We start from the raw sequence: 17622 nt of genomic DNA, 5'->3' as shown, positions 1-17622 counted from the left end.
ATGGCTGCTCCCGGTTATTTTTCCTCTGGATATTTATTTCCGTTTTTTTATCTGAAAGTCCTAGGTGAAATTCAGAGGTATCTATTGTTTAATTGACCCTTGAAATAGTAAATATAATTCCTTATGAGTTAGGAGACTGACATGCCGACTTCCATAATAAGGCTCAGAAAAGCACATTCTTTTTTTTTTTTTTTAATTTGTTAGAACAACCACTGCTGCCTCTGAGTTGAGTTGCAGTGTTTAATTAAAGGTGATAAAAAATATTTCTGACTTGAAAGAAATCTAATCATAAACTTGTAAATACTCACTTGTGAACACGAAAAGTACTTCAGGTGCTGTGATTAAATCAGTGCTGATGAGGCCTGGACCCTGTCAGGAATCTGCTGGAGGCTGTGGATCCCAGGAAGAGTGCTGGTGAGCAGATGGCTTGTGTACGCATGGTGAAGCGTCTCGGGCAGGTGTCAGGAAATGTGCCTGGCGTCCTGGACACACCTTCCTCAGCTCTGTAAGACCAGCGCCTTGATGGGTGCCCTTGACCCTGTGCTTCCTCAGCTCTGCTTCCTCCCAGGGCTCAGGCAGCTGCAGCAGCTTCCGGGTTCTGTCCTGGACCCTCTCCTGGTTTACTTAGATGATTATTTAACGTGTATATTTTTCTGTATCATAGCTTTATTCTACTTTTGAATAACTTTGTTAGTATAAGTTTTCAGTTCAGTCGCTCAGTCATGTCCAACTCTTTGCGACCCCATGGACTGCGGCACACCAGGCCTCCCTGTCCATCACGAACTCCCAGAGTTTGCTCAAACTCATGTCCATTGAATCAGTGATGCCATCCAGCCATCTCATCCTCTGTCGTCCCCTTTTCCTCCTGCCCTCAATCTGTCCCAGCATCAGGGTCTTTTCAAATGAGTCAGCTCTTCGCATCAGGTGACCAAAGTATTGGAGTTTCAGCTTCAGCATCAGTCCTTCCAATGAGTATTTCAGGACTGATTTCCTTTAGGATAGACTGGTTGGATCTCCTTGCAGTCCAAGGGCCTCAGGAGTAGTTAAAAAAAAAAAAGTGCAAACCATTCTTTCAGTTCTTTTGCTATTGATCACCACGTTTCTTTCCAAGTCACTTTTAAAATGCCGTCCTCGTCTGCTTTCTGTGCAGCTTGTGCCCCTTGTCTCCATCTGTGTCCACAGCATCGTCATTCCTGTTTGACCCTGTTTCTTTATCCCATTTCTTAAATTTTGTCCCCCCGCCCCAGCGCCTCTGTTTTCTATTCTGTTACCCCTGTGTGCTCTGTTTGTATAAGTTAATGCACGTGGATGTTTGTAAAGTGAAAGTGTTCCGGAGCTTATGATAAAAATAGCCTGGTGAGCCCCTGTCCTGTCCTTCCTCATCCCTACTCTTTGCTCCCCCTCATCTTGCTGAAGAACTGTTCCTTGGTTTAAGTAGATACTGAGTTTCTACCGTGGAAGAAGAGAATGTATGTACCCATACGCTCTTCCCCTTCTCAGCATCATTGTTTACACTTCTTGGTTAAATCAGCACTCAGCGTTCATATTTTTATGACTACAGATTATTCACAGCTGGCCCTATCGTGTTTCTGATGATTAAATTTCTCTGACATGTCTCGTGTTTCCTGGACATTGTTGTCATTTCCTGAGTTTTTCGTGCGTGTGTCATTAGTTCGTCCCGCCCTCCTCAGCAAGAGTTGAATCTCCGCTCAGCGGCTGTGCCCGGGCCAGGCCCAGGCGGGGGCTCTGCTGCCGGGCCCTGGGCACCTGACTTCCTGCCTGCGTGCCCTCGGTTCCCCTCCCGGGATGGGAGCTTTGGGGACCTCGTCTCTGCGTTCCGGAAAGTGGCAAGGCGATGCCTTGGCGTGAGTCTTTGCCGTTCGCCCCACTCACCCAGACAGGTGCTCTGCGGGTCTCTTGAATGTGGAGAGAGGGTGTGGTTCCAGAAGAATCTCGTCACACATTTTAAAAGATCCCTTTTCTTTCCCTTCTGGGACTTCTGTTGGTTCAGTGCTGGGCTCCTTGGAGTGAGTCTTGACGCTTTTTGTTCGTGTTTCATCTCTTCCTGCTTCTCTGCGGCTGTCTTTGTTTTTTTCTATTACATTTTATTTCCAGGAGTTTTTCCTCCCCACCCCCTTCTAAATAGCATCTTCTCATGAGTGTAGTATCTTCTTTTATTTCTGAGGGTATTAATTATAGTTTTGTATAGTTTTTTTTTTTGTTAAACCCTTGTATCGTCTGCCTCCTTCAAGTCCCCTTTTTCTCTCTCTGGGTCCGTCACTTGCTTTGACCGTTTTTCAGGAGGGTTTTCTCAGACGTCAGGTCATCTTTGAGAGCCTGCCTGTGTTGAAGAGTGAGGGGCACTGATGGGAGGTCCTCCACGACCCTTCCCCTCACACTCTGTGTAGCCCCTACCCCCACGTCCTGGGCATCCCCACCCCACTGCCCCGGAATGAGGCGTGCCTCCTGCTCCCCACTCATCTGGGCATCACCCCGTGGGAGCTCTGTGACCTGGGAGAAGCAGCTCTGCCTCTCCAAGGCTCAGCTTCTTCTCTTTAGTGTGGGGCTTCAGATAGACACCCCCACCCCAGCCACAGAAGGTTGCTGTGGGGTTGGTGAGATTAAAACAGTGCCTGGAGCATAGTAAGCACTGCTAAGTGTTAGCTGTTTTCCTAACCACCTGGGGCCAAACCACCATCATCTCTCATGTGAATTCCCTAATATGAGAATGTGTTCCCTGATTACTTGACAGTCTCCCCTGCTTTATTTTTCCACATGGCTCATCACCATCCCAGGTACTGTATGCTTTTTAATTTGCTTGTGGTCTATCTCCCTGCAGGAGAGCAGACGCCGCAAGTGCAGGGCTCCGTTCTTCCCACTTCCGTGCGTCTGAAACCTGCAGCTGTGTCTGTCCTGCAGGAGATGCTTGGTGAACACTTGCTGAATGAGCCAACATCTTGGGGGTTGGGGTCGCTTCCCGATGGGTGAACTTCACAGTTGGGTGATGGAATAGCCGTTTCCACGAGAGACATGCTGGCCCCAGGACTCCTCTGATTATCTGTAGGTCTCTTGTCTTGGGCTGGACGCCTAAGTGTCTGGAAACACCCAGTTGTATTGGGTTAAATTGTGATTAGGTTTGGTTTTCTGTATAATATAAAGACAAAAATCAGGGCATTATCAGGTAGGAGACCCTCGGTACTCTCCCCTTGATGCTCTGCAGAACCTTGTCCACTGGTGTAAGCAGTTTCCGGCTTAGTTATGAAGGTAGTGCTTTATTATGGAGAATTTTGAACATTTGTGAAAGTAGAAAAGTACAGTGAATTTTCTGTACCCCTGCCCCAGTCCATCCGTCCCTTTGGCCAGTCCAACAGCATCCAGACACCATCTGCTTCCTCTCTGAAGAGAGAAGTTTTAAACACACTTTGCCTGGAAATGTGTTTTAATTATATTGGCAAGAGTTTTAAGTTAGACCTTAGGAATTCCTGTCAGAAAGGTTCTAAGACCATTCGCTTCATCAAGGTGTTGTAGGAAATTTTAGAGAAACAGGTGGGCACGTTTTTCTAGGACGTTAAGGGTCAGCCCTGCCTGGGAGGTAAGGAGCATCTAGGTCATCTCTCATTTCCTTTTTGGCCTTCTGTGCAGAAAGCGTTAGCTAAGTGTTGTGAACACAGTACTGCCATTGACTTGCCTGCACGATGCTGCAGGCTTCAGCGGGAAGTGGCATGGAAAGCCCGAATGTCCCTTTCTCTCGACGTCAGTGGTGCACCGAAGGGAGCGGTTGTGAGGGACGAAGCCCTGGGACACTGGCCCTGCGCTTCTGCTTCTCGGACCAGTGCTGCCTGGTGGGCTGGCGTCCCCGACCGCAGGGAGGTCCTGACTCAGAGTGTTACAAACATCCGACACCGTGGATGACTCCGCACATCGGCTATGCTGTCAACCTAGTTAAGGTTCTGGTTTGTAAGTGTGGCTCCTGCCGCCGTTTTCCTGTGGTGTGGGGCCTCGGCGCCTGGCGGGCGTCATCTAAACCTGGCATTCCCTTGACCAAGCCATGCCACCATGCTGCGTCGCTCTTCTGCGGTAGCCTCCGTCCTTGTCAGTGCTTTTAAAATTGGAATGAAACGAGCCTCTGGTAACAGATTTTATTGGAAACAGCTGAGAGAAACAGCAGCTTCATCTGAAATGATCTCATTCCCAGGTACTCAAAGCGCACCACGTCTGCAGCTGAGCAAAGGGGGCTGGGCTGACCTTGGAGAGCACGCCACTGATGACCACACCGCGTGGTGTGTTCTTCTGGGTTGTTGATGTCCTGGCTTCTGGGTCTTTGTGGAACCTCTGATCCATCCACATCATGTCAGCACGCTACTTGTTCAGTGCTGGGCTTCACTTTCCCTGCCTCATATTAGAGTTCATCGGAGAGAGTCTAGAGTGTTGAATGTTATTATAAATAGGTGTATTGTTAGGTTGAGAGGCCAGGAAAACCTTTAGTGACTGAAGATTCCATGTACAGGAAACCGTTGATAGATGGGTCTATAATCTTGAGGCGTTAAATAAAAATGTGTGATCTGCTCTGGTGGTCTCCATATTTTTCCTCAAGTAGTATGATGATAATTCATTCGACTCGTCTCCAGGGAGGAGAGCTACTTGTCAGGGTGTTGGAAGAGGAAGATGGACTGGATGTCAGGACCGGTTTGGAAGACTGCCGGTCCTTCGCTTCCCCGAGTTCTGCCTGGTCAGTCCGGTGGGCACCAGCTTTAATTGTCAAGTGGACACCTGAGTGTCTCACGCGTGTCTCCTGAGGGTGAGGGTGAGGAGCAGAAGGGTGATGCGTGTGTGTAGCACTCACCCAAACGGCCGGTCAGTGTGTTCCCGTTTTCACACCACAGCTTCCTGGGAAGCCAGCAAGGAAGGGGAAGGCAGTGGATACTTGTCTCTGATGCCGACAACGAGGGGTCCCCTGCCAGCGGGGACGGTGTTCCTAAATCAATCCATTTACCGTGTTAGGGGCCCAGCTGAGCCCCCTCCAGCTTGGAAAGGTGACTGTATCGGAGGACCAGGCCTTTGAAGAAGTGACTGTGTTAGAAACGAGGCCGTTAGCTGCTAACCCAGTATGCCTGGGGCCCTCGCTCGAAGAGGAGGTTTGAAGCGAAGAGCCGTCGGACGCTCGCGAGCAGCCGGCCGCGGTCTGCAGGCCCCAGGGGAGGCCTTGGGAGGAGGCGGCCCCGCCGGCCTGGGGCTTGGGCTTCCAGCCTGCAGGGTGCGCGGCGGTCGCGGAAGCTGCCGGCCGTGGTGATCCGTTACGGGGTTCGGGCAGGCTGCCGCCCCGCGTTCAGACCTGCGCAGAGCTGGCGTTGCGTCTGTGACGGCGGCCGTTGCGGTTCCCGTTCCCAGTGTGGTTCCCGTTCCCAGTGTCGGAGGAGGCCCCGGGGGCTCCTTGTGTGCGGGGGCCCTCCCCGCGTCCGGCGCCCATGCGGGAGAGGGGCCTCCGAGCCTCCTGCTGCCGCCGGCGGGACCGCTCTGGCGGCTTCACGGGAGAGGAGACCTGCAGAGAGCGGGGCGTGTGGGTCAGATTCTCATCACAGGAGAACGTCGGCTCCGGCAAACGCAGCTTTTAAGACATGGAAGAGTTTTGCGGCTAAACAGGCGTTGCAGAACGGACAGGTGAAGAGTGTGTGGGGAGCTGTGTGTGAGCTGAGGAGCCAGTGGAAAACTGGCGGGGGCGGGGCCCCAGGCTGTGGACTGAGAGTGTGTGGTGATGGGAGAACCCTTGCTGAGCAAGAGCACAAGGAATGCTACTTTTTGGTCTTATTTGTTTGACCCCAAAAGTCTGAATTTATCCTGTTAACCGGTAGGTCTATGATGGATTTTGGGGGAGGGGGAGAAGGTGAACTTGAAGGCTGAGGTGACAGAGGGTCCATCTGGAAGGACTGGGAGTGCCTTTGCTCCCGGTGGAGAGCCTGGCCAGGGTCTAGAGGGCCGGGGACTCTGCACGGCTTGTTAAGGAGCTTGGACTTTGGGCTGATGACCCAGGAAACCCTTCTGTTGAGACAGATGAGAACACAGAGCACCCCTGGCGTCCTCCCTGGAGGCGCCCTCTCTGGCCCGCTGGTGACCTCGTGTGACACTGTCCTGACCTGTTCTCTTTCTTGCTGATTTTTTTTGTTTTCATTTAAACGTACGGCCTGCAGATGGGTTAAACCGAACACCTATCCTGAATTCATGCACCGAAGCCCTAACCTCTGATAACTCAGAGTGTGAACTGATTTACAGACGGGGTCTTACAGAGGTGACGAGGTGAAGATGAGGTTGTGAGGAGGGCTGTGGTTCAGCATGAGCGTGTCCTTGTGCACAGGGGACATTTGGACACAGAGACAGACAGGCGCAGGGGGAAGGCCGTGTAAAGATGCCAGGGAGCCGCAGGCCGCGTCCCACAGCCCCGCGGAACCAGCCCTGCCCACCCTTCATCTGGGACTTGCAGCCTCCAGAACTGTCTGTGCCAGTTCGTGCTCCGGGACAGCGTTTCCAGCAAACTAACACACGGATTGTAAATTGTTATAGCTACTTTTTTCCCCCCTATTTAAGCTTTACTTAATAGATGTGAAGAAATTATTTAATAAACGAAAAACTTCAAACATACATAAGACCAGATGGGCTACAGTGAGTTCCCGTGTACGCACCTTTCACCCAGCCTGCTTCATGCTACCCCCATCACTTTCTCTACCCTCATACTACCTTGAAGCGAATTTCAGACGTAGCTAAGTGGGTCACCATCTGTAAGAGGTTAAGACTACTCTTAAGAACAGAAGCAGTGTCGCACTGTTCCCGGGAGAACTAAACCATGCTTCTCTCATGCGGTCACCTGTCAGTGCACAGATTGCCAGCTGTCTCAGTGTCGTCATTTTTTTTTTTTCTTACGGTTTTGAATCATGTTCAGATAACACCTGTACATTGTACTTTGTTGCTATGTCTTTCTTAAACTCTCTTCTCATTCCTTCTTCATCTTTCTTTCTCTCCTTGTAATCCATCAGGTTTTTCTCCTTGAGTGTTTTTCGTAACCTGAATTTTGCTGGTTATGTTCTTGTTATGGAATTCAATGCATTCCACTATTCTATTTCCTGTTAATTGGTATTTAGACCTGGAGGCTTGGTCAGATACAAGTTTGATATTTTGTTACTATTGGGTTGTTTGGTTTGGGCAGTACTTCTGTAGTGGGTGATGGTGTGTTTCTCCATCTGGAGGCACATAATGTCAGATTGTCTTTTTGAATCATTATTGTTCAGTTGCTAAGTTGTGTCCAGCTGTTTGCGATCCTATGGACTGCAGCACACCAGGCTTCCATGTCCTTCATGGTCTTCCTGTCTTCACGGTCTGTTCAGATTCACGTTCATTGAGTCAATGATGCCATCCAACCATCTCATCCTCTGTCATCCCCTTTTCCTGCCCTCGATCTTGCCAGCATCAGGTCTTTTCCAGTGAGTCAGCTCTTCACATCAGGTGGCCAAAGTATTGGAGCTTCAGCATCAGTCCTTCAAATGAATAGTCAGGGTTGATTTCCTTTAGGATTGACTGGTTTGATCACCTTGCAGTCTAAGGGACTCTCAAGAGTCTTCTCCAACACAATTCAAAAGCATTAATTTTTCGGCCCTCAGCCTTCTTTATGGTCCGACTCTCATATCTGTACATGACTACTGGGAAAACCATAGCTTTGACTATATGGACCTTTGTCAGCAAAGTGATGTCTCTGCTTTTTAATATGCTGTCTAGGTTTGTCATAGCTTTCCTTCTAAGGAACAAGAGTCTTTTAATTTCATGGCTGCAGTCACCATCCACAGTGATTTTGGAGCCCAAGAAAATAAAATCTGTCACAGCTTCCAATTTTCCCCCTTCTGTTCGCCATGAAGTGATGGGACTGGATGCCATGATCTTAGTTTTTTGAATGTTGAGTTTCAAGCCAGCTTTTTCGCTCTCTTCTTTTTCTCTCTCCGCATCAAGAGGCTCTTTTGCATTATTAGCTATTGGTAGTGAGTGTCCCATCATGCATAATGCTCCCTGGTGATTCAGATGGTAAAGAATCCACCTGCCAATGCAGGAGACATGGGTTCCATCCCTGGGTGGGGAATATCCCCTGGAGAAGGAAGTGGCAAGCCACTCCAGTATTCTTGCCTAGGAAACTCCGTGGACAGAGGAGGCTGGTGGGCTATAGTCCATGGGTTCGCAGCAAAAGAGTCAGACATGACTTAGTGACTAAACAACAACAACCACAAAATACTATTCTTTTTGTTTTTTGGTTTTTTTGAAACAACTATTTAAGAATGTAAACACTATTTTTAGCTAGCAGGCCATACCAGAACTAACAGTGGGCAGCATTTTGAGCTATTGGTAGTGACCAGTAGTTTCCTGACCAAACTGACCATAGTTTCCTGACTCCTTTTCTAGGCTATATATACCTGTGCAATAAGAGGAAATATCCATTTGGTCTTTGTCCCCTTTTCTGGCCCAGAGTTCCTAAAGCCCTGGGCATTTCCTTACTGGGAGGAATGATAGCATCTGTTATTAATGACAAGCCCCTCCCACCACACCTGAATTTATGTTAATGAAGCGAATGTTCAGTTCAGTTCAGTCACTCAGTCGTGTCCAACTCTTTGCGACCCCATGGACTGCAGCACGCCAGGCTTCCCTGTTCATCACCAACTCCTGCAGTTTGCTTAAACTCATGTCCATCGAGTCAGTGATGCCATCCAACCATCTCATCCTCTGTCATCCCCTTCTCCTCCTGCCTTCAGTCTTTGCCAGCATCAGGGTCTTTTCCAATGTGTCAGTTCTCCGCGTCAGGTGGCCAGAGTATTGGCATTTCAGCTTCAGCATCAATCCTTTCAGTGAATATTCAGGACTGATTTCCTTTAGGGTTGACTGGTTTGACTCTCAAGTGTCTTCTCCAACACCACAGTTCCAAAGCGTTAATTCTTCAGTGCTCAGCTTTCTTTATAGTCCAACTTTCACATCCACACATGGCTACTGGAAAAACCATAGCTTTGACTAGATGGACCTTTGTTGGCAAAGCAGTAATCTCTGCTTTTTAATATGCTGTCTTGGTTGGTCATAGCTTTTCTTCTAAGGAGCAAGCATCTTTTAATTTCATGGCTGCAGTCACCATCTGCATTGATTTTGGAGCCCGAGAAAATAAAGTCTCTCACTGTCTCCATTGTTTCCCCATCTATTTGCCATGAAGTGATGGGACCAGATGCCATGATCTTCATTTTCTGAATGTTGAGTTTTAAGCCAACTTTTCACTCTCCTCTTTCACTTTCATCAAGAGGCTCTTCAGTTCTTCTTCGCTTTCTGCCATAAGGGTGGTGTGTCATCTGCGTATCTGAGGTTATTGATATTTCTCCCGGCAATCTTAATTCCAGCTTGTGAGAGTGTTGGAACGAATGTTGGCGGGTCCCTAAGTAGCTTCAGGATAGGGACTGGTGGATAGAGGAACTGTATGATTAGAGAATTTGAAGCTTCAGTCTCACCCTTTATGACTTAACCCCTGAGCAACCGAATGGTAAATAGGAGGCAGTTTTCTTTGTAAAAGCGTATCAGCTGGTAACCGAAGAGGGAGTGACAGAATGAGAAGGCCAGCACGTCGCAATCCCCTGTGGATCTTGACACTGATCATCATTTCTTTTTTATCTTTGAACCTTGAAAAATTGTAATTTAATTTGAAAATGGATTCACAGGTGACTCTTCGGTTGATTATGCATATATTCAAGTTCTGATGGGGCTTCTGGGCAGGGCTTTATAATGGTGGAATTAATGATCGGGTGGCACACTTCCCTTACTCTGAGTCATTACTGAGAAATCGTGTTCCCCAGATTACCTGTCTGTAAAACAGATAATATGCACCTACCTCTTTGAGTCTCTCAAGATTTTTAACTTATTTTAAATCAAGTGCTGGATAGATAACTATTAAAATGGTTTGGGAACTAAAATGAAAACTTACACTGGCTATACCTTTGAGATGCTGTGTGTTTTGCATCGGAGTCTCGGGGAGGTGTATGAAGCACCCCAAACCTCTCATTATCCTTGTTCCCAGTTTGTAATCAGCCAGGCGGCCTCGATGTGCGGAGGAGACACTCCTGTCATTATTGATGTTTTTCCTTAGGCAGTGATTGGTTTGACTTACACGTTTCTGAATGCTTCAGCCTGAGAACGTCAAAGGAAAGCTGCCTTTCTTTACAGTTCCAACCTGCTTAACTGTCACAACGAGGAACCTTCTAGGGGCCTGGTTTGTAGTCTGACCTTGGGGGCCACAGGGGATTTCCTTGTAGTTCCTCTTGTCTAGAATTTGCTTCCTCTCTGCGGTTTGTGCAAACCCAGCTCACCTTGCAGCCCACGGGAGGCTGGTTTGATTTCTTCATTTTATGCAAGTTCTTTTTTTGTGGAAGTTTTCTTTGTTGATATACAGAGCTTTTTTTCTCTCTTTTTAAATCACAATACTTTGGGTCAATCAAAAGAAAAATGCTGTCAACGAAATAGTTTTTAGAAGTGGTAAAACTGTGAAAATTTCTGCTCGAGGCTACCTAGTAAATTTTTCAGGTTATTGATTTAGAATTCTCTCAGTGGGCTGGCTGACACTGAGGTGAAGTAGACTTGTGTACATTGAAGAAATCTGAGTCCAGCAGAGCAGAGGTCCCTGCAGTGTCTTTTTAAAAATTTTTTATTTATTTTTAATTAGAGGATAATTGCCTTACAATCTTGTGTTGGTTTCTGCCACGAGTCCGCATGAATCAGCCATAGGTATGTGTATGTCCCCTCCCTCTTGAACCTTCCTCCCACCTCCCACCCCATCCCACCCCTCTAGGTAGTCACAGAGTCCAGGGAGGGTTTGAGCTCCCTCCCTGCAGTGTCATAACAGAAATAAATACATTATCATGGATGGGCAAAACTCAGCATGACTAGTTATTTTTAACACGGGTATGACTTTTCATGCCTACCTGATGACTCAGAGGAGATAGTTTTATGAATCAGATCATTGAGCTGGCCCTCAGGCAGTTTTGATCAAATGTTATGATAGATGGTAATGATAAAAAGGATGAAAAGAGAGGGAAGAGTTGTTTACTGTTCACTCTGTGGAGTTTGAAGGGGAGCCCCAAAATTGTGAACTGCTCTAATTATAGTGAGAGGCTTCCGTCTGAAGCACTTAGGTTAGGCTGTTTTTGAATGTTAGAAACAACGAGACGGAACAGTGTGATATTGAGGGAATTGGGGCGGAGGGGAGGGCTTTTGTCCAGTACTGTGGACCCAGTCTGGCCTGGCCACCTTCTCACCTCGTGTTCCTGGGCACGTCGGTGTCCTTTTTTGGGACACGGAGCTGGTGTCCTGATGATCAAATGAAAATAGCACTTATCCTTTGTGATATCTCAGATGTGACCACTTATAACATTCCCTTATTTTTCTGCCGTTAAGAAAGAAGAAATGCTGCCAATGAAAACCGCTTCCTCTCAAGTATAAAATCCCCCTCACATGTGGTGGTCTTAAACCGCAGTGGGCAAACCACGTCTTGAAGATCAGTGTGATACAGCGTATGTGCGAGCGCTTTGCCGCATAAGCCTCAGAAGTGGTCTTTGGGCCTTAGCGCACGAGTCAGGGGAGTGAGACGGTTCTGAGAGCCAGCACCAGCGAGCAGCACAGCCCAGGCTGGGCTCGGTTCCTGGAGGCCGGCCCTGCGCTCGGGCTTCTCGCTTGGCTCGCGTTCCCAGATGGACGTCAGTGTCCCTCGTGGGTGAGTTCTGTGGTCTTCCTTGTTCACGTGTGGGTTTCCCTCTGCGTTCAGTCTTGCTGGTCTAGAGCTTGCAGCTTCTGGACAACCCTTGGTTAACGGTGTTGTTTTTAGGAAGGAAGGCTGCAGTGGATTCCGAACCCCCGAACACAGCAGGTTTCACAGAGCTCTCTCTCAAATAGACCTTTTGTTGTTGGAAAAGAATTTAGTCCTGTATTGATGTGCAGGCCTCTTTGCTCTTCAGTGAAGTCATGTTATGTTCGAGAATGTGTTTTACTCACATAGGAGTGTGCTCAATGTTTGTTTTCTTTTCACGTGCTGTTGTCCTGTTTAAGGAAAACGGTGGCATCGTTCCTTCACTTGTCTCCAGGCTTCCTCCTTGGAATTAGCCGTAGGTGGAAAAGTTTGTTTCTGACTTTCCCGTGGCAATCGTTTCACGATATATACGTATATCAAATTATCATGTTGTACACCTTAAACGTACACTGTGCTATATGTTGTATCTCAAAGCAGGAGAGAAAGAAAAGTATATTTCTTTGTAAAACACCAGTAGGTGAGACTGAACGATTTGCTCTAACAAAAAATAGAAAGGTTCAGAGTAAGCCTACTTGAATAAGATGATGTCTAGATAACTGAATCTGTGCTGAAAGTGAGCTGTCAGAGTCTTTATGCTCCCGACAGGGGTTGCAGGCTTCTTATTAGTGGCTCACATGCAGTGTCTACTGCAGATTCTTTTCGAAACAGCCCTCTAAAGATGTAGGAGTTATTCTGAGCTGTCCCCGCCCCCAAGCAGAAACGGGTCACAGGCCGTCGTCGCAGGTGTGTTGTGTTCGGTTTCTCTGTCATGACCGGGGCTCCCTGGAGAAGTGGCTGATTCTAAAGCCAGAAGAGGGAAAATATAAGGGGAGCCTGGAGCCTCCTGTAGCACCAGAATAAGGAAGTGTTGGAGGTTAAAAAAAAAAAAGAGGGGGGCATGTCCGAAGGACCCAGGCGTCAGCTTGAAAGAGCTCCCCGTGGGGCCAAAGCTGGAACAATCTGAGCTGCAGAATCATGAGAATAATGGCTTATCACCCGAAGTATAGAACAGAATAAATATCTATGAGTTCATAACTTTATCAATGACTGAAAAGTGCAGAAAGAGGGACGGCTCTCCTTTACAGAAGAGTCCCAAGTAATATGTGTTTAAGGACTAAGGGAAATAGAAAAACCACCATTAGAACATCACAGTGTGGAGGTTTCCAGAGACCCAGTGTGTGGGCAGAGCCTCAGCGCGTCCCCCCCGTTTATCAGTGACTGTAGTCATTTTAACCTACCCCTGCACACCCAGTAACACTGCTCCCTCCAAGAAGCACAGCTGAATGCCCCTCCCCGGGCGTGTGCCCTGGACTCCGTGACCGGCTTCTGAAGAGAGGAATGTGCAAAAGGAAGAGGAGACTGTTCACTGTGGTGGTCTCCACCAGGGACCCCAGGACCCGGCTTCACGTAACCAGTAGTGAGCTGTGCCAATATCACGTGCCCCAGATACGATGTCACGGGCAGGACGTTTCGCCCGGCCGTATTCTAGATTCTTCCCACATACTTGTAACCTCAGTCCAGTTCTGAGAAGACATCAGGCAAGTCCAGTTGAGGGATAGTCTGCAAAGTCACTGACAGATATTCTTCAGAAGCATCACAGTTTTGAAGCACGGACAGAGACATCAGAGGTTGGATGAGACTAGGGCCATGATGAGTAAATGGAACATCGGTGGCCCCGGTTGAATCCTGGCAAAGAAAAAGGGTGTTGATGGGAAAACTGGTAAAGTCCAGGTACAGTTGGGGGTTCAGCTGGTGGTGTAATATGCGTGTCGTTGTCTTAGCTCTGATAAACACGCCATGTAGGATGTTCAGGCAGTGGAAGCTGGGGGAAGAGTGTACGGGTATGCTCCGCATTGTCTAACTCTGCTGTAAATCTAAAATTGTTTCGAAATCAGAAGTTAGAGAAAAAGAAGACTCTCAACTTCTTCTCCTAGGTTGGTCATCAGCTTTATCTTGAGCATTTGAGAATTATTTTATTAACTGGGATATTATTTATCCCATATTATTAATGGGATATTATTTATCCCATTTATATCTGGCAGAAAATATATTGATTCGCTTATTAAAGTCAATTTTGGAATGCCTGTGTTAACATTGTTTATTTCTCTTTCCAGGGGAGGCACCTGTTGCAGAAATTTCCATGTCTTTTGTGATCCTCTCTGTGGGCAGTTTAATGATATTAATAGTGTTAATTGCAAACTGTGTATCCTGCTGTAAGGACCCGGAAATAGACTTTAAGGTGAGCACAGATGGGAGGAACTTTTAAAGTCATCCCCTGATAAGTTTAATGATAGAATAGCTGTATATCATGGTCCCTGGGGAACAGGGGTGGCAATTTTTTTTTTTTTTTTTTCTGAATGGGCCAGATAGTAACTATTAAAGTGAAATAAAGAGCTGTTGTAAATAGTAAGTGCTGTGGGCCATGCAGTCTCTGTCAAGGCTGCTTAGCTCTCACCTCTGTCGTCGTGGCCACGTGAGCCCCAGACTGCATGGGAGCAAGCGGTCAGCGCTGTGCGTGGGTGAGGCATCGCATACTCAGTGCGGTAGGCCATCTGCATCTGGCCCCCCGGCGGCAGGTGCCAGCTTGGCCTTGGAGCCTCGTGGACAGTAACTGCCCGCCTGTTTTAATGGAAGTTTTGCTGAGTGAGGAATAAGGAACGGTGATTCAGTTCACTTGCTGTAAAGCCTGTGGGGAGAAGAAGGCCAGTTTTGATTCTTTTTCTAAACTTGCAAGTGCTGGTGAATTTGTGGTTGTTGAATCACTGAAGCCAGGGGAACCCCCAGTGCCTTCTGTTTGTCAGGAGCAGCATATTTCTGTTTACCTCAAGCCCTGAGCTCCCTGAGGAGCAGGAAAGAGCAGTGCTGGTAATAAAGCTGGCCCGGAGTGGGAGGTGGTGGTGGGGGGTGTGCGTGTGATAATATAGAGGTGCTGGCCTGGTAGCTTCTGGGCGGAGTCTGCTGGAAACCAGCTGGGATATCCTCTCTAGAACTTGCAGCTGGCATGCTTTAGGGCTCAGTGAAGACTTATTAAAAAGGAGTACATGAAAGAAGGGGAAAAAGAGGGATATGTGTGTGCAGAGAAAGTGGTCCTGCAAGTAGAGCTTTAGTGCCTGATGACAGTCGTGGGGCTGCCCATGAGCCCTGAGGACTGAGGTCAGGGTCGGGGGGAGCCTTTTCTGTGGACACATGGACCTTATCTCTCCAGCCTCACACCTGTTTCCTCTGTGTGTCCCCTTTACCTTGGGTTTGGTGGCAGCTCTGAGGATGGAAGATGTGCTGTCCCTTTGGCTGGACGCCAGCGTTACACGTGTTGCGGGGAGAGGAAGGCTGAAGGGGGCTGGAGGAAAACTCCCTAGCACGGGTCATTGTCTCTAGAAGACTCCCCGCCCAGAGGACATGAACGCTGAGGCCCTGGAATCGGTGCAGACCCGTCTGGGGGGCCCTGGTGACTGCACCGCCTGGGGGCGCAGCGGCGGGCTCTCAGTCTAGCTGAGGGGCCGCGCACAGACACCTGGCCCTTTGGGGACAGACGTGAAGGCCAATCAGTGTTTCTGAAACCGAAAGCCAGTCTCTCTCTCGCCACGAGACCTCACTCTTGCCTTGAATCATTGTTACCCCTTGACGCTCAGCGTGGGCCCAGGGCGTCCGTGACGACGCAGACTCGGAGTGTGTGTTTATCAGGCTTCCCCAGGTGACTGCTGCAGCGGCTCAGGGCCCACACTGGACAGAAGACCCCCCAGCCTCACCGTGGGAGAAGGAGGGAGCCACCGGCTAGCACTCGCGGTCTTCCTTTAGACTTGGAAGCGTGGCGCTCCAGAACCCATCGGCCCCGGAAGTCATTTACCGACCAGGAGGCTGCAGCCTGCTCAAGCCGGTGGCCTGCCGGAGCGCGTCCAGGCAGTGCAGGGCATAGCTCAGAGTGACCCAGTGTCCCCTCACGGCCCCATCGCTGTTGCTGTTAAGCTGTGTTACCTCTCTCAGGGAGTTGGTGATGGACAGGGAGGCCTGGCGTGCTATGATTCACGGGGTCGCAAAGAGTAGGACACGACTGAGTGACTGATCTGATCTGAATGGTATATCATGCACTGCCCAGGTTAGGAGTGATGGGTGAAGTCTTTTCTTAAACGAGAATCTTGAGGAATGTCCGAAGGGGAAACCAGGTGAAGCTCTTCTGTTTAGGGGTGACCTCACAGATTGGAGTGTCCTCCTCTCCCCTCCCCAGTAGACAGTGATGGTGTCCTAACGCATTTGGCAACACCTGTGACGGGTATGAGGACATAAAATGTTACATCAGTGACATCCATCCTTACACCCGGCAGCTTCTCCCGTACACGTGGTGGGGTCGAGGGAGGTGGTACAAAAGAGTTTGGTCACGTAGAGGGCTGGAAGACAGTCTCGTTCGGCTTCTGCCGTGGCGCCTGGCGGGGTAGTGCTCATTAATTATCTGAACGAGTGACCTTGATAGTCGTCTGTATCTATGTTAAATTAACACAGACACCAAGACAGGCCCAGCTCACTGAGTGATGATAGCAGGAGTCAGGGTAGCTTTCTGCTGGACAGAGTCAGTTAAAAGGGTTCTGCAGCTCGGTCGGTGCAGCCTCCATTTTAAAGTCGCCATCTTTAGGAAGCCAGGCGTTCTTAGAATGTTTACTGCACTTACGTGCCTCAGAGTTTAATACTCACCTTCATGGTTCAGATCCTGATGGTCTTTCTATCTAGTTTAGTACGTTTATGCATTGTTACTCTTGCAAGATGAATAGGACTCACTTAAAAATATCTTTTCTGTGTCTTTTAACTGTCTTTATTTTGATTGAAATTATAAGAAACCAGAAATACATACACAATCGAAAAATAAATGTTTTTATTCAGTATGCAAAGAGATCTGTGAAAGTGAATAATAGTAGTAAAAAGAATGCCTTAAACTGACCCAGATTCAATCCCTGGGTTAGGAAGATCCCTTGGAGAAGAATACAGCAAGCCCACTCCAGTGTTCTTGCCTGGGGAATTCCACGGACAGAGGAGCCTGGCTAGCCCCAGTCCATGGGGTCATAAAGAGTTGGACATGGCTGAGTGACTAACACTTTCACTTTAAATGAGATGGATGAAACTGGAACCTATTATACAGAGTGAAGTAAGCCAGAAGGAAAAACACCAATACAGTATACTAACGCATATATATGGAATTTAGAAAGATGGTAACAATAAACCTGTGTACGAGACAGCAAAAGAGACACCGATGTATAGATCAGTCTTATGGACTCTGTGGGAGAGGGAGAGGGTGGGGAGATTTGGGAGAATAGCATTGAAACATGTATAATATCATGTATGAAACAAGATGCCAGTCCAGGTTCGATGCACGGTACTGGATGCTTGGGGCTGGTGCACTGGGACAACCCAGAGGGAGGGTAGGGGAGGGAGGAGGGAGGAGGGTTCAGGATGGGGAACGCGGGTATACCTGTGGCGGATTCATTTCGATATTTGGCAAAACTAATACAATATTGTAAAGTTTAAAGATAAAATAAAATTTAAAAAAATAAGTAAAATTCAAATATTGAGCCTGGAAATTAGAAGTTCTGGGGTCATTTTAGAAAATTTTGCATTTAACTTCCAAGTTGATCAGTTTAAAAAGTTACATATGATATAATTGATTTTCACATCTTATTTATTGTGTTTAGAGTCACAGAACACAGTTACTTATGCTTTTTGCTTGAAGGCAACATGAATTGGAAAAAAAATTATGGCAGGGTGTTCCCAATGAGTGAATAAATGTTTATGTCTTACAT

General features: G+C 48.0%; 1 protein-coding gene across 6 annotated transcripts in view; it reads left to right on the top strand.

Annotated features, from left to right (window-relative positions):
- LMTK2 (lemur tyrosine kinase 2) overlaps positions 1-17622 on the top strand; it is a 75629-nt gene that overhangs the window by 11372 nt on the left and 46635 nt on the right. For 2 of the 6 annotated variants that reach the window (XM_003587856.6, XM_005225275.5), the window contains exon 2: positions 13954-14078. In XM_003587856.6, coding sequence (XP_003587904.2) covers positions 13954-14078 — 125 coding nt within the window. The other 4 variants (XM_059881613.1, XM_024985226.2, XM_059881612.1 and 1 more) reach the window with 4 other exon arrangements.

This window comes from Bos taurus, chromosome 25, assembly GCF_002263795.3.
Source record: "Bos taurus isolate L1 Dominette 01449 registration number 42190680 breed Hereford chromosome 25, ARS-UCD2.0, whole genome shotgun sequence".
In the NCBI taxonomy this organism is placed as follows: domain Eukaryota; kingdom Metazoa; phylum Chordata; class Mammalia; order Artiodactyla; family Bovidae; genus Bos; species Bos taurus.
Note: the sequence above shows the minus strand (reverse complement) of the source record. Positions and strands in the feature narration are given on the sequence as shown.